At 32.2% G+C, this 17,836-nt stretch overlaps 1 protein-coding gene across 1 annotated transcript; it reads right to left on the bottom strand.

The window, feature by feature from the left end:
* Positions 1-3,429: 3,429 nt before the first annotated feature.
* Positions 3,430-6,690, bottom strand: LOC108828238 (auxin efflux carrier component 3). Its single transcript, XM_018601855.2, has 6 exons — positions 5,369-6,690; positions 4,983-5,295; positions 4,805-4,890; positions 4,259-4,416; positions 4,060-4,136; positions 3,430-3,971 (listed from the first exon to the last, which is right to left on the bottom strand). The coding sequence occupies exons 1-6, from the start codon at positions 6,567-6,569 to the stop codon at positions 3,905-3,907; spliced, it is 1,902 nt and encodes a 633-aa protein (XP_018457357.2). The 5' UTR covers positions 6,570-6,690; the 3' UTR covers positions 3,430-3,904.
* Positions 6,691-17,836: the final 11,146 nt, after the last annotated feature.

Genomic DNA, 17,836 nt, shown 5'->3' with positions numbered 1-17,836 from the left:
AAGTAAAATATAGTACATGATATTTTTTCTTTTAATTTTAGATTTTTAGTTGTGCATTAAATATTTAAAAGCTTGATATATTTCAATATTTTTAATATTAATTATTATATGTTATTTATTTATAGTATTCCACATTATAAATGTAAATTATACATGACAAATTCCTAAATATTGTTGTTGTTAAAAAAGATGAAATATATATATAGACCAAAATGTTATGGATTTATAAAATAATATATCTGACGTTTGATTTTATGGTTTGACATCATTGGGTAAAGTGATCGTTGGGTCTGAGATAACCATAGACATATCAGTTTACCTTCTTTTTTTTTGTGTGTAGAAGGTATTAGGAGATGGAAAACTATTTATATAATATGCTAACGCTAGGCAATGTTTTCAAACCCGATCCGGGCCCGCGGTCGAATCGGTAAACCCGGTGGCCCAAGATAAATCTGATTTGGATTTTGTAAAAAAAAACTAAAAATTTAAAAACCCACTAAAACTCGCTAAAAACCACTAAAACACGGAATCTGGTACCGGTCGAACCAAAACCAATGGACAGTTTTTTATTTTTTAAAAAAATATATTTTGTATAATTTTTAATTAAGAAATTAGGTTTTTCGGTTTTGTTATCGATAACTTATTATTGATGTTTTACTTTTGATATATTTTAGATTTGAAGCTTAATTTTATTTTTTACATTAGACATATAAATATTTATGAATTTTACGTCCTGATATTTTTTTGTTAGATGTCATAAATCTTAACTTTTAACAACTTTTTAAATAATCTAAAATATTTTTGATTTTTTATGTCAAATAAAAATCAAAATTTAGAAACTAAAGTTAAACGGTTTCTAAATATATACATATCCAACTTAGCATAAAATATGTACATATCCAAACTATTATTTTATCATAAAAATATTTAAGAAATACTTAACTTTAGTTTCTATATATATATTTCATAACTAATATTATTATTATATAATAAAAATTAATTTATATATTAACCTGCGGTTCACCCGCGGTCGACCCAATGACCCGGAGAGTCATTTGGTTCAGTGTACGGGTCGGGTTTAAAAACTTTGCGTCTAGGTATATAATGATAAGGTGCTGAGATATTTCAATTTCCATTTAAAATTTTTTGATTACATATTTTGTTGAAGTCCATACTATATTCTGTTGAAATTGGTATTATTCGGTAAAATATGATAGATTATGAATGTAGATGGATTATAATATTTATACAATGTGCTAACGTCTAGGTAGTGTTTTGAAACCCGACTCGGACCCGCAGTCGAACCGGTAAACCCGGTGGCCCAATATAAATCCGATTTGGGTTTTGTAAAAAAAAAACAAAAATTTAAAAACCCACTAAAACTCGCTAAAAACCACTAAAACCCAAAATCTGGTACCGGTTGAACCAAAACCAATAGACAATTTTTTTTATTTCTTAAAAAATATATTTTGTATAAATTTTAATTAAGAAATTAGGTTTTTCGGTTTTTTATCGACAACTTATTACTGATGTTTTACTTTTGGTATATTTTAGATTTGAAGTTTAATTTTACTATTCACATTAGACATATAAATATTTATAAATTTTTAAGTTCTGATATTTTTTTGTTAGATGTCATAAGTCTTAACTTTTAACAACTTTTTAAAATAATCTAAAATATTTTTGATTTTTTATGTCAAATAAAAATCAAAATTTAGAAACTAACGTTCAACGGTTTCTAAATATTTTTCAAACATGAAATATATACATATCCAATTTAGTATAAAATATGTACAGTTTAGCATTAAATGTAATAATGCATATAACCTAACTATGCTATAGAAAAAAAGAAGCAGTGAACATAACATATCCTCATGTCAAATGATTTTTTATTTGTTTGAGTGGATTTTTTCTAAATAAATGTGTCAAATAGTAGACCACAAATAAAATAATGGAAGTTTAAAACAGTTTATGTTGACAAATTTTAGTTTAGCCCCACGACAAACTGAAGTAATTTTATGTTTGGTACGTGACCTGTTAATATAAGTCAGCTAGTCTATTAGGAAAGAATCTAAAAAATGGATATTGCGTAACTGAATTACCGGGAACATATATATTCTGTAACCGATTTATTGAAAATGATATTTATTTCAAATCTTTAATAATTAGATATCTTTAATAAATAAATATGGTCCATAAATCATGTCACATCCTAACAAACTTGAAACAAGCCAAAACTTAAATGAGAACATCCTATGGTCGATAATTTTTAGGATTCTATTTTAATAGAATAGATTAGCCGACCAGTTTATAAGCCATGACGGTGGATCAACTGCTTACAGACTTCTTTCGATTTGCGTCCCATTATGTTCCTATCCAATGCGACAACACATTCAATTATACTCGGAGCCCAATCAACGTTTTCCACTAATTACTTGATTAATTACTACTTATTAATCCGTGAATAGTGATTACTGCCATCGTTTTCACGTCCGGATTAGGTTATAGTGTGTATGAATCACTGGTTTCGAAACACTAATAAATACATCATGCAAAAAGTTTAATTGGAAGGCTGATCTTAACAGTCTAATACGATTTCAACTCACATACAGTTTTATTTATACTCGAACTTACTAAATGTGTTATATCATTTTAAAGTATTTGCAGGGTAATACTCGGAATGCTAACTGGATTATTTATAATCAGTGTTGGTATATTGTTTTTAGTTTTAGATGGCGTATTAATTTATAATCCAAAGTGCAAACGTCAGTGTAGATTTGTAAATAGGATTTCATCCATTATAATTTTCTAAAGAATATTTTGAAGTACTTTATATCCACTAAACTTAATGTCTAGATACTTAATTTTAAATATTATGAAGATAAAATTGATGCGCAAAGGAGAAAAAATGGCCGAAGTCTCTCTTAAACTAAGAAATGGCCGGAGTATGAGCTAAAACCGGTCATTTTCAGTCAATTTATGTTTATAACTTTATATGCATTTTCTACTTTGTTGACAAAACGAAAGAAAACATACTCCATTTTATTTAATAATTAAATAAAAACTCAAAAGAAACCAAATAAAGAAAAGAAAAGGCAGCTTTTATTAAACTTTTTTATATAGACTTTTGAACTTTATTTATCTTTCTGCCTTTTTCTTTACCTTCTTTAATAATTTTCATCATCCCTACACACATGGGCTATTATAATTATATCGCTCATCAGCTTAAACTAATGATACCACGAAATGCTTTCAGTGCCAAAGCCCCTAACTCATTTCTTCCACTACCACTCTCATTATCACAGCGGTCAAGGATCAATTTAATATCTATCCACTATATTACAAAATTTCTAAAATCTTAGCAATATAGCACGACTAATATTACTTCAAAAGCGTTATTTTGCTTATCAGAAAACTTGAACCAGTGAAGATTCAAAAACAAACTTTTCTTCACTTAAAAAAAACTACACCGCCATCAAATAATCGTTACCCGAAATCTAAACAAAGAACACATATAACAGAGTCGTCAAAACAAAAAAAGAACACATTAACAGAAAGCGATTTGTGTAAAACAAATAAAAGTTACAATAATAACAAGTTGTCTTCTTCCTCCAATCTTTTATTTAATCTTTGTTTTTGTCTCCTTGCCCCATGTTTTGCTCCTCGTTATCTGCGTCAAATCGTCTCACTCTTTTTATCTCCAATATTCTATATGTAAAATACGGAGAAGAAAGGGTTTCTTGGCTTGTAATGTAGGCATCATCATCCTTAAATCATGCTACTCTCCCTAGTTTTACTTATATACTCTAAGCTTTAGTTTGTTTCCACACAAAAGTTGAATCACTCTCTTGTCTTCCTTCTCTCTCTACATTTGATCCATTAAAGGGTTCACATAATCGACGCCTTATAACCCGAGTAGAATGTAGTAAACCAGCGTGATTGGAAGCGCAATAAGCATTCCGAATATTACCCTGCAAATTCATCAGGTTTAACAATGTTAAATTTTTAAAATAACATTGGTAATCTTTTGAACATTAACCATATAATTCCATGACATACCCTGTACTTAAAATAGCAGGATGAACATTGTACTCCTTGGCAAACACAAAGGGTACAATCCCTTGAGGCAGTGCGGCCTAAAAAGTCATACAAAAATATGAAGTTTTTTTTGGCAACAACCCAAAAACATTAACAAATACTAATGTTTATACATTTACTAAATTACGTTATTAAAGTGTGGTGTGAGATATATTTTTACCTGAACTATGGCAACACGCAGCAAATCACCATGCAATCCAATGGCTATAGAAGCAACCGCCATGACGGCCGGACCCGTAAGGAACCTAACCGCCATCGCAAATGTTGCCACTGAGTTCCCACACGCGATTAATTTGGGTTGCAACGCCATGAACAACCCTTCACATGTAATTATAATTTCGAAAATTAGTGGATAAACAAAATTTATCTCTACAAATTCAATCAACTCCCATAAAAATGGGGACCATGACGACTATTAACGACACGAGACCATGTCGTCCACCATTACAACTTATCTAATAAGCCGCTCACTCCATTGCCCCACATGTCGGATGGTCCATCCCCCAATTTTAAAATTTTAATTTTAGTTTCCAATCCTAATATTTGTTCAAATGACAAAACATCGTATAAATTTTATGGACGACCATCATTTAATTCCTTTATCGTGTAAACTGATAAATATGTTTAACAAAAATAAGGAATTTTATCCTTTAAAATAGTTTCTTTTATTAAAAAAGGAATAAAACAGAGTAGGAAGATGAATTACCCAAACTGAACATAGCCATTCCAAGACCAGCATCAGATAGAATGGAGATAGATTGTTGAATGATTTTGGGCATTGCCACGTGCCACCTTCATATTCAAAACCAGAATCAATTTCTCCGAATAACCGGTCGGTTCAAACTCAAGAAATATAATTAGAATTTTTTTATTAAGTTACTAACCGGAAAGCAACAAGCGCCCAAATGAGACCAATGAGGCTAGAGTAAGTGTTAGGGTTTCTGATTAGCTTCCTCCACACCATGATCAGTATCAGCCTCGTCATAACACTCGCCGGCGGCATATGTTTCACATGACTTGCTTCGCCTCCTCCGGTGTCGGCTCCAAGTCCTGTTTTTGATTGTAGCTCCGCCGAGGAACTAGGAACATGTTTGTTCAACCCGTTCTCGGCGTCTTTTGCTCTCTCTCCTTCTTCTTCTCTTCCAGTGAAATTAAACCGTTCACCTCCGAACTCTCCACTCGCCGGACGAGCTAAAGCTATAACACATAACAAACCCGAACTTAGAAACTGAGTTTTGGACATAACTGAACTTTTGTTTTTTTGTCTGACCTTTGGTCTCTCCTGTCTGAGATTGATCGGGGACTAACATTCGGATCTCTTTAGCACCTTGTTCGTTGTTTGATCCCGAGCCAGGAGCTCCATCGGAAACGTTAAGACCCGCCCGGTCAGAAACGGGTGACCCGTTTGAGCTCCACACGAACATGTGTAGTTCCTTGGCGCTCGCGTCATGATTGCTCGCCTTGCCCCCGGTTTGAGGATTTTTACTGACTGCTTTATTGCCAGTAGAGGTGGCGGTTGCGGAAGCAAACTCAGGATTCGGAGCCGGGTAAGACCCGCCTCCCCCTCCTGGATAATACCCGAACCTCGGGGAGGAAGCTATAGCGCTATTCTCCTCGAAGTTCGAAGGTCTCGGAGTGGGGCCTCTCGAAGACTGAACGGAGTACATATCCGCCGGGCCGAAGTTTGAGAGACGGCCCCCGGGGAAGCCCATCATCGAGTAGAAATCTGAATTGTTGAAGTTTGAGCCTCTAGGAGTGGTGCTTAAGCTGTAAATCTCAGCTCCGGTGAGGTTAGACGGTCTTGGAGTCATGTTGGGCCCACAGAAAGAACGACGTGAAGCGTTTGACTTCCTCACGGTGACGTGAAGCTTCCCGTCGTCTCCTATCTCGGCGTCGGTCTCGAGAAAATCGTGGCCGTCGAGAGAAACGACGTCGGATTCGACTTTGAAGGAGACGATGGAAGCAGCCGTCTCCGGGAACTGCTCCATGATGAGCATCTTGGCGCCGCGGAACTCGAAGAGGAAGAGGAGAAGGGTGTACCAGATGATACACTGGAGGACGACGACCTGGACCATGAGTGAACCGGCGTACTCGCCGTACATGGCGATCAAGAGAGGGATTCCCATGACGAGGGTGTTGGGGAGGGTGGAGAGGGAGAAGATCGTGATGCTCCACTCGAGGCTGCCGGAGCGGGTGAAGTTGGCCCAGAGGACTAAGAGGGCCAGCATGAGGATTTTTTGGAGGGTGTCTGCTGCGATGAAACGGAGGTTCATGGCGTAAGGGTTGTTGGTGGAGATGAAGTGGAAAGAGAGGAGAGGGACGGCGAAGATGGCGACGAAACGGTTTATTCCGGAGCATTGGTCGGGTGAGAAGATTTTCCACCACCGTACGGATCCGTAGGCGAGGATCATAGCGACGTAGAGAGGTATCACGGCCGTGAGGACCGTATAGAGATCGTGCCACGAGATCATCTTTTTACTTCCTGTGGATTAGAGAGGCGACTTTGAGCTATCTGTTTGTGTGTGTGTGTGAAGGACTGAGCAACTTTGGCTTTGAGGATATAATTTAAGGAGGGATGGCCACTTTACACCTCTTTATACAGCAAATACTTGACAACCCAAAGTTTCTTTTTATTTATTTATTATATATGTTTTCTCATTCTTATTTTTTTCTTTTTAAAAGTTATTATCGTTTGTATAATTGTATTTGATCAAAAAAAAGTTATCATCATTTGTATATATATACAGTAGTTGCTCTCGTCTGAGAAGTGAGAACAATCTTACAAGTGCATTTGGTAAAATATGCTAAATAGTGTTTCATTTATGTAAAATTGTAATTGACTAAAGCTAACCTGTTTCATTGTATTGTTTAGCGCAAATATTATTCTTATTCGCTGGTTGTTGCTTTTTAGATAAGTAATTATATAAATTTGATTACATGACTTATTTTATTTGCACATATTGAGCAAAGTGTTAGGTGATGAAATAAGCAAAAAGAAATTATCACCTCAACTAGTCAATGAAATTGTTTCCCGTTAATACTAATGTAAGTTAGTTGTAAAACTGAAGTCTGCAACATTTTTACTTGTACAGATAGCACCTAAGTTAGATCTTTAAAAGAAGGTCTGCATGTGGCATTCAACTTATGGAGATGGGCATTACAGACATACCTTTTTTCTTTTTGTCCCCTCCTCTTTGCTTTTTTGTATATTTTAATTTACTTTTCTTTCACAATCTCGAACGAATCCATTTTCGTAATATGAAGAATAGCGAATAAACCCTAACCAGTAATAAAAATAATAATAGCTGGATATCATAATAAAATTCGAAATTCCATATTTTTTGGTGTTCAACAAATAAAAAAAGAAATCAATCATTAAAAATTATGGAGACAAGATGGGCTGGAAACAAAGAAGATCCAACAAGGGATTAGATGGCTCAAATGGAATTTGGCTAATGGCGTCGAGTGTCTCTATATGTTGTTGTTAGGTTTACTCATTTGTCCACTGAGAGCATCTCCATCGAAGGATTGTGGGGGGAGGCTCACACGTTTCCCAAAAAAATAAATAATATAATATGCATTTGATGATGAATCTGAGCCTTGGGAGTTCAGTGGGATGAACTCGGTTCTTAACTGTTCCGCGGGCCCCACGACAGGTGTCGGCCCGCGATAGGTTTGAGTATTATTTTAATTTTTTTTTTTAGAAAAAAAGAAAAGTCAAACGAAAAAATAAAATAAAAATAATGTAAAACTACCTAGGGAATCGAGATTGGAGAGATTTGCTGATGGAGATGCTCTGAAGTAGGCAACACTCAATTACTCCTTACAGCATCATAATCTTCAGCCTATAGTCTCATCCTAAGCTACGGTCTAATTCCGCTTCATTACACACGTCTCTTTTTTTTTTTTTTGAACACATTACACACGTCTCTTCTCATCTATTTTTTCCAGATAAACCCAAAATCTGAACTTTTTATGAAATAAGGAATTAAGGATTACCGTTTTGATTTAGTTAACTTGTCATCTAGTTCCCCTTATTATATGACTAAAATGTCTTATTTTATTTTATATTCTTATATGAAACTACCTTTTAGGTAGACAACTAAATCCTTTTTTTTTCTTTTGAAACACGGGTAAACGCAGCTAAAGCCCCATTTGAATAAATGGCCGAGACAAAGAATGTCGTGACCTTCTTGTGACTTAGTGTGTTTGTATCTTTTTGGTTGCATAAGTCCAAACACGAATGATTAATTGCGATCTGTGATAAATAAATTATGTCGTCCTTGCAAAACCAAATTATACACAGTCGTCGTTAATTATTAAGTACGTTTTTATATCGAACCAATCTATACATATATTAAATAATGAGGCTTCAAATAACCAATCAAATATATTCCTATGTCAGCGTTACCATTTTCATTAACTAGTCTAGAAATATATTCAATCTTTCAAGCTAGTACAAAAAGATATACGAGAAAAAAGGTAATACTAAATAAATAATTACGAAAATGACGTAGTATACACAAAGTATATTTATTATATGTGATATATATCTATTTATATATGTATATATATTATTGCAGGCAATTTATCATTTTTTTTTTTGGGGGGGGGGGGGGGGGGTAATATAGTAGTAGTTTTTTAGTTACTCAGAAATAAGCTCAATCGATGAATGACTTAACTTGTACATTCTTTTAGCTGCACCCGGAAAGGTCTCTGAAAGTAAAACATTAAGTTTTTCAGAATATCTAAAAATCGGAAGGTCCTAGAGTCTAACCGGTAAAAGTGGCGTCTATCACCTCTTTCAATAACCTAAAAGACATGTATCGCACCTACCTATCTACAATCCGGTCTCAAAAAGCGTGGTTCCCAGACCATTACTTGCTTACGAAGCACCTCGTAATACATCTTTTTACAAACTTCATGATACTTTTAGAATACACTTTACCCTATTTGTTCCATTATTTTATCAGAAAACACCTAGTATTCACCATCAGATCAAGAAAAAACGTTTCATGTTTGTTCGATTATCTTTTTATTTTTGAAATTCTATTTTTCATAAACATGTCACAGTTTTTGTATCTAAGAGCATCTTCAACCATGACACCAAATTTGATGTTGAAATTACATTAAATTTGATATTTTGGTATCAAATTGTTTTTGTCATCTCCAACCATGACATCAAATATTACATAAAAAATAATATTATATTTATTTAATGTTTTTGTTTTATTAGTTTTTATATTTTATTATTTGAAATTGATAAATAATTGTTTTATCACACTTTGATATTATTTTTATGAAGTTTTCGTAATTATATGTTTATAAAATTTATTTACATTTATAATTTTTAGTTTAACAAATATTATACATGTATTTATTTTGTATAAAATACTATATTAAAAATTACAAAACATTAATTATGAAAAGCACATAACAAAAATATATTTATTTTAATAAAATTTGTATTGGTTAGCAATGCATGTTTAACTATATTATAACAAAATATTTTAAATTTTGATGAATTTAATAATATTAAATATAAACAAAAATTATAATCAATATTTTAAAAATAAATTATAGTAATCATTCAGTGATTTCTTATTTCAAAATAAAATTTCTATGATACTTTATTTTTTACAAAATAAACAAGGTAATAATAATTTAGTGATTTCTTACTTGAAAATAAAGTAACAATTATTTTAACTATGTAAAAATAATCCAAAAATATAAATAATATATTATATTTATATTTAGTTACAATTTTGAACTGATTAATAATAATAACTGAGACAAAATTGAACTGATTAATAATAATAATAATTAATTGATTATACTATTCAATGAAACATAATAAAATATATATATAAAATATTTGGTGTGATGAATAGTGTTACACCAAATTTGGTGTAACACTATTCACTCTACACCAAATCTAGTGAGATAGTGTTATTTCTGGTATAATATTAGAGATGAAATTACATTCAATTTGATATTTTGGTGTCTCATTGGAATTGATCTCATGTAGTAAACTTAATATACAGAGAAGTAAGTTTGATAGAAAAAGAAACTAAAGTCTGTATGTTTAAATATTGAAAATGCTCTCTTTAGTATTATAACTAATAATATTTGCTTATTAAAATTGTGTTCATGCATCGAATAATTAGATTCCAAGTCAAACTTTAACTTAGTTTTCGTCGTTAATAATACGGAATTTTAGGAACGATAACGAGGTCTAGATTAATATATGACTGATGCTTCCAAATATTTTGAGATATGTTCTTATCAACTACGTTACATGGAATCGGAAGCGGAAACGTGGAAGCGGAAACGTTTGGAAACGTAGAAGAGAACTTTTGAAAATATTTAGGAAGCGGATTCGTTTTGGAAGCGGGTATATATATATATATATATATATAATTATATATTGAATAACTTAATAAAAAGCTGAATTTACTATGTTCACAATAAAATATATAAATTTTATCTTCATACTTATATTCACCTAACTCCACCAATGATATTTATTACTAACTGTATTTTTAGTACATTCTAAGTTTTCAATACCTAATCTATTTTAATAAAATTAAATGTATCACCTATTATGTATTTTCTTTGAAACTTAACCTCTTATGTTCTTTAAATTATATTTGCAAGCTTTCTAAGAAACTATGTTTGCAAGCATAATTTTTTATTATTAAAATCTTCCCAATTAAAAAACAGATTATTAGTGAATCAAAGTTATTTATAAAATAACACTGTACAGCACATTGAATATTATTTTATATAATGTTTTTATTAAATAATTTTGAAAAGAAACGATTGAACATACATGACAATGAAATTGGGCCAGGCCTACGTAAATGAAACTAAAATAACAAATACATGGGCAAGTCCACGTAGTTTGTCTTCTTTGTTTTGTAAACCAGTGGTGATTGAAATACAGATCACATTTCCGATGAACAAGTAGCCGCTTCCAAATCAGAAACGTACGTTTCCAATCATCATTTTCTGGGAATCGCGCTTCTGTTGCGATTCCAAGCGCTTCCTGCCGCTTCCGTTTCCGCTTCCAGTTCCGAGTCGGGAATCAGAGCTTGACGAGCGATTCCATGCAACGTAGCTTATCAACTGTTACAGGATAGAAAGGACACACGAACAACCACACAGAAGGAAGGAGAAAAAAGTACGGTTGGAGCCTTTTTTTTTGTAACACATGCTCATTAAAATTAAAATTAAAGGCCTCGGGCCTAATAGGTTTTCAGCCCACCAACGGGTTTGATACACGGGAAAGAGAAAGAGAGACTTTAGCTAGACGATCCGCTAGAAAAAAGTACGGTTGGAGCCTTGGAGGAGCGATCATATTAAATTTTTGATGATGATATGTAGGACTGGGCAAATAATCCGAACCCGAAAAACCGAACCGAATCCGAAAAGTAGCACCGAACCCGAACCGAAATTGATTAAATATCCGAACGGGTTTAAAATTTTGGTATTTAAAAAACCGAAACCGAACCCGATCCGAACCGAAGTATTTTGGGTACCCGAATGTATCCGAAATAAATTTATATACTTAAATATATACATTATTTTTATATATAATGTATATTAAAATATTAAAAATATATAAGATACTTTTAAGTTTTCCAAAATACTCGAAAATATATGCAAATAGTCAAAAGTAAATGTTTAAAATAGCTAAAATATACTGAAAATACCAAAAATAGTTAAATATCTATTGATTATTTATCCAAATATTCAAAGAAAACCAATTTATATGTTAAATTAAGGTATTTTGACATATATGTTATGAAAATTTATATGTAATATATTATCTTTCTTATAGATTTTGAAAATTTAAAGTACATAATGAATTTTGAAAATTTAAAAACATTTTAAATAGGTTATCCGAACCCGAACCGAACCCGCAAAGATCCGAACCGAACCCGAACCGAAATTTAGAAATATCCGAATGAGGCTGAAATCTTTGACTCCGAAAACCCAAAACTCGAATGGACTAAACCGAGACCCGAATGGGTATCCGAACGCCCAGTCCTAATGATATGCTTGGACCATTGACTTAATGGACTTTGACAACCTAAATGTTGTAAATTCAGGCAAATGCAATAATATACAATTCTAACCGAGTTTAATTGATGTTTGCTACTGGTATTCAAGTTCAACTTGCTTAAATATACTACTCAAGTTGCAAGTCGTGCTTCGAATTTCGTAACATAAATTACATTTATACTCACGATTGAATCACTCGTAGAAATTTGGCATTTACCCATGCAAAATCAGTTGTGTAGTTTGTTCGACAATTCTGTAAAATCTACTAATCCTTCAGTATTGGTTCCAGCTCTTAAAAAATAAGTGGTACGCTGAAGTGATTTAGGCAATTCTGAAAGTAATCAATGATGGCCATTGGCCACCGGTGACTTAAACATTGATATAAAGAGGGTGAAATTGTAATAAACTTTTTAAATTAACACTCAAGGATTGAACAGTAAAAGCATTGATCGTCAATTATTGATGAATAATCTGGGACAAAGACTAAAAGTTCGCTAACAAATGGCAAAAAGAGAATGACAGATCGGTGAGTTGTGAAAATCAAATGCACATGTTATAACGCACAAGATTGATTGGTCCTTTTTTTTGGGTTACACGATTGAGACTTTGTAATCTCCAAGGCCATCCTGAAATTTTTGAAGCTCCATATAAATTTTAAAATAACATTTTTGTAATATAATATAAATATCTATTTGTTTATGCAAAAAGTATTTATTATAACCATTGCACATTTTAAAAAAGCAACTGAATTATTTTTGTTGAACATCTATATTGTTATATTTTTTGGCAACATATTACATTTAGTTGGTTTAAGTTTATGTGTTTTGAACTTTTACAAAAAAAAAAGTTTATGTGTTTTGTTCTTCTATTTTAATTAAATATGCACTAAATATTTTTATACAAAATTCAAATTATGGGTTGGGAGTCCCATCCCAATTTGCTTTATGAATAGGCCTTCAGTTTTTTTTTTGTTAGCAACATTACAGACTCATATTGACTATATTAACCAAACAGGGGGATCCACATCCATGTGAACGACTTAAGACGATTGCTTTCTTACACTGCGTGCTAGACTGTCCGCTTTTTTGTTATTCGTCCTTGGTACATGAATGATCTCCGTAGTATTGAAATTGCTCCTCAGACTTCTTATGTCTTCTAAATAGTTTGCAAACGCTGGCCATTCATCTGGTTCCGAAACCATCTTCACCAATTGCGAGCAATCCGTTGCAAAAGTAACATTATACTGCCTTAAGTTCCTCGTACATTCCATTGACCAAATGAGAGCTTCAATCTCTGCGTGCAGTGGAGATAGACTCGCCCTTGTGTTTCTTGCTCCCTTCAAACCCTCAAATCCTGGCAGAGTACTGTACCACCCCTGACCCGAGAACTTATCCTTGTCTTTCCATGATCCATCTGAGAAACACCATCTACCTGTATTAGTTGGGACTTGTGGTGCTACTAATACATGAGATGGGGCTGCCGGCTGAATAATCACCTTGCGCTTCTGCCCAGAGTCGGAATTCAGTTTCGGCTACCTTAAATGTATCTTGTGGATCAATATTCAAATTACTAAAAACTTTACTATTCTTTGCCTTCCAAATATACCATAATATCCATGCAAAATGATGATCATCAATTACTGGGGGAACCCGCCAGAATAAATAATCCATATTTGCAAATAGTTTCGGCCTTCAGTTTTTAAAAATCTAATTTTTAGACCTTTGATTATATGATTATTTATGTCAATAAGACTCGCAACACATTATACGACAAACTATTTTTCATTAACAAGTAATTTTTTCGTTTCAAATTATATGATATTTTAGAAGATTTATATTGTTTTAAAATGTAAAATGTTTTAAAATTTTAAGGTTAATTTTAACTTTATTGAAAATTGTTCAACTAATAAGATTTTTTTATCATTGGTTGAATAATCTTAAAATTATATCTTTAAAAAAATATTGTTTAGAATGATGTAAATTTTTTAATTTTTGTGCATTCAACCAAAATATTACTATATGTTAAAAATAAGAAGGATTATATTTTTTTTGGTTTTTGGCCAGAAAATGCATCAACCAAAATCTCTGACCAATGAGATAAGTACACTTGGACATTAGCATGGTAAAAATATGGTGGGACATTTAACATGCAAGCGTCATGTCCATTGTCCATAATCAATGCACGTAAAAAGCACATGGACAGACTTCTTAATTCAGTAATTCGAACACGCATTCTTTTGGCACACTGAGTTGTCTTAGGGCATTTCCAACCCATCAGTGTTTTTATGTCAATTTTTTTGTCATTTCCGACTGTTACAATAAATATTATAACAAAGCAATATTATATATTATTTGATGTATTATATTTTAATAATTTTATATTTTATTATTTGAAATTGATAAATAATTGTTTTTCACATTTTGATATTATGTTTATTAAATTTTGTAGTTATATGTTAATAAATTTATTTACATTTATATTTTTTTGGTTTAACAATATTATACATGTATTTATTTTATATAAAATACTATATTAGAAATTATAAAACATTAATTATAAAAGCTCATAAAATAATATATTTATTTTAATATAATTTTTATAAATTATTAATACGAGTTTAAATTTATTATAAAATAAAATATAGTTATTTTAAAGTTTGGTGAATTTAATCATATTAAATATAACTTAAATAAATATTATGATCATTATTTTAAAATAAAATAAATGATAATAATTATTTAGTGATTTACTATTTGAAAATAAAATAAAATATAAAAATACTATGATATGTTATTTTTTATAACATAAACAAAATGATAATAATAAATTAATGATTTCTTACTCGAAAATAAAATAAAAATATAAATAATACAATATATTTATGTTTAATTACAAATTTGAACTAATTAATAATAATAATTAAACTACATTATTCAATGAAAAATAACAAAATATGTATATTAAAAATTTGGTATAATGAATAGTGTTACATTAAATTTGTGTATAACAATATTCACTATACATCAAATTTGATGGAATAGTGGTTTTTAATGTTTCAAGGAGGTTTCACCAAATTTAATGTTTTGGTGTCACATTCGAATCCGCACCGGAACTCTTGCTTCTTGGCCAAGAGAGGCTTCTTTCCGTCTACTTTTCTTTCCAAACTTTTTTGACCTTTAGAAATGAATTTTGGGTATAACACAAGCAATATGTTTCTTATTTCGAAATTAGCCCCTATATTGTTTGAATCGGGGACTTGACATTTTAGTATATAGTACATATAACACTATATCACATAATTTGCAGTGAAAATAAGACTGGAAACTGTTAAAAAATGTTAAGGACTGAAACCCACAATTCTATTGCTTTTTTTTCCTGAGCGACCTGCCCACACTAAAGATGCTAATAACTTCTTTAAACACGTGGATTATGTCTCAAATGTTCTCAACAGGAAAACAAAATAGTTATAAAAATACATAATATGTTTTCTAAAATAAATGAAAGAATAGCTAATAATCAATAGCGCTTTGTAGTGTCTACCAGACGGTCCAGACCCTAGTAAACATGTTTGTTGTTGATTTTTTGCAGCCAGAAACTATAGTATCATTCGACCCAAAAAAACTATAGTATCATTTTACCAAATTTAGACAGTGATATTCGAATTCATAAAGTAATATATTGTGAAGATTTCATTTCATGTTTGCTAAAATGTAGCCCATTGGGCTTATTTTTAAGAATATTATTTATTGCCCACGAAAACCCAAATCGGTTGTTTGACGACGTTGCTCCAAAGATACCGATTTCAGATCCTAACAAAAAATTTAAAACAATATAGATTATTATTATTATAATTTATTGGTAAGTGGTAACCAAATTTAAAAGTCTATATCTTCATATTTCTCAAGAAGAAAAATCAAAATCCTTTTTTAGTTTACTGATACTGATTTAGTAATTGACTAAACATGTAATGTAAAAAGGTCGTCCAACTCATCTATGACAGACAAGTGACGGCCCTCAGTGGACTTGTCATCTAGGCTAGGGGGCATATATCATGCAGATATGCATCCATCATGTAATGCATGCTTTCATTTCGAAAATATGAATGCATGTATTATAAACTCGTGAAACTTGATATGATTTACTCCGTCAAATAGTTAACTATGAGATTTGGGCTGAGATAAACTTAACACAAACGGTTAGTGTCAACATGCTAAAAATCAAAAAGCATTTATTTTAAAAAGGACATTGAAAATTGATCAATGCCGAGAAAACTTTCACTTAAAAAAAAAGAGAGAGAGAAAGTAGAGAGAAAAGCCCGTTGTCTTTAGTCTTTCCGGTCGACGGTGTGGGCTTCTACAGCCACCATCGGTCCGGCGACATTTCCCTGTTTTCTAAGCTTTGTTTTTTCGGATTTCGAGTGGATCTCTTTGTTTCCGTCGTCGCACCTTCTTTACGGTGGACAGTCGGCTTAGATTCCATCGTGGTTTTTTTTTTGTTAAAGGAGAACGGTCGGCTTTAGGATGTGTTTTAGGTGGAGACTCTATTATGCTCCGATTTTTCTCTGTTTGGTGTTTTGTGTGTGAGGTTTGGTTTCAGATCCGGATGAGATTTCGAGTTCCTGATAGATGTTCTCCAGTGAAGAAAGTGGTAATGGGGAAGAAGTGAAACACGAGGACCCGGGATGAGATCTTGGGTAAAGATCCGATAGAACTCTCCGATGATTTGATTTTAAAAGAAAAATGTTGGGCGAAGCGTTTTCAGTTTCAGGCTTCGATGGAAGCGAGAAGTCAGTTGATTGGTTCCGAGGCTTGCGACGGCTGGTGGATATCGGCCGTACCCTCTGGAAGAGGATCCGCCGCGGTGACGGTGTGGAAAGAGATCGGATGACACGTGTTCAGGTCTCGAGGAAGATGGACACATGTGGCGTTCTCTCCCGGCGTATCTGTCATTCGGTATGGTTGGATTTTCTAGGTCATATAGGCTTTAAGCCCGTTGGGTATTTTTGTCTGTGCTATCTAGTGTATTTTTTGGGCTTATGTTGTTGGGGGTGTCGGCCCTACAATATGTTGGCCTTGGACCTTTTATCAATATAATCTTAAGATGGAAAAAAATAATTGATCAATGCCACCTGAAGTAAAGAAATAAAAATTATTTGGAATGAAACATCAGGTGAATTAGGTGAATGACTCCACCGGTATACAGATTAAAGAATGGGATAACCTATTTACATCAAAGAATAAATTGCAGCCTTATTTGAGACTTGTGGAAGTCAAATAACGATGACGTTTATATTTGATGTTTTAACAATCTGTCTACAGTGAGATATTGTTTTGCTTTGCCACTTGCCAATGTACCTATTAGTTTGATTTTTTTTCCTTAGAAACGACTAATATATCTAGTTTCGCATTCAGTATTATACTTTCGTCGTATTGACATAGAAAAAACACCCAACATCTATTCAATCCGACGCACACGAAAAATCTTTTTTATCATGTGGTTTTGAATCTGAAAGATGTATTGGTTTAAATCTATCTATTTTTTCTCATTAACAATTACTAGCTAAATTCATATTCCCGCACAGTACACGGATTTTCAACTTTAAATTATTATAGTTAATTTGTCTTTGAAATAAGAAGTTACCAAAAAAAGTTTCATACAAAAGAAAAACATG

Source organism: Raphanus sativus, chromosome 9 (assembly GCF_000801105.2).
Source record: "Raphanus sativus cultivar WK10039 chromosome 9, ASM80110v3, whole genome shotgun sequence".
Classification (NCBI taxonomy): Eukaryota; Viridiplantae; Streptophyta; class Magnoliopsida; order Brassicales; family Brassicaceae; genus Raphanus; species Raphanus sativus.
The sequence above is the reverse complement of the archived record's forward strand: the minus strand, read 5'-3'. Positions and strand labels throughout refer to the sequence as shown.

Coding starts and splice junctions, on each gene's coding strand:
- LOC108828238 (XM_018601855.2), bottom strand. CDS start 6,569: ATGATCTCGTGGCACGATCTCTATACGGTCCTCACGGCCGTGATACCT. Junction 4,137..4,258: donor TGCGTGTTGCCATAGTTCAG/GTAAAAATATAT, acceptor ATGACTTTTTAG/GCCGCACTGCCTCAAGGGAT. Junction 3,972..4,059: donor CCTGCTATTTTAAGTACAGG/GTATGTCATGGA, acceptor ATGAATTTGCAG/GGTAATATTCGGAATGCTTA.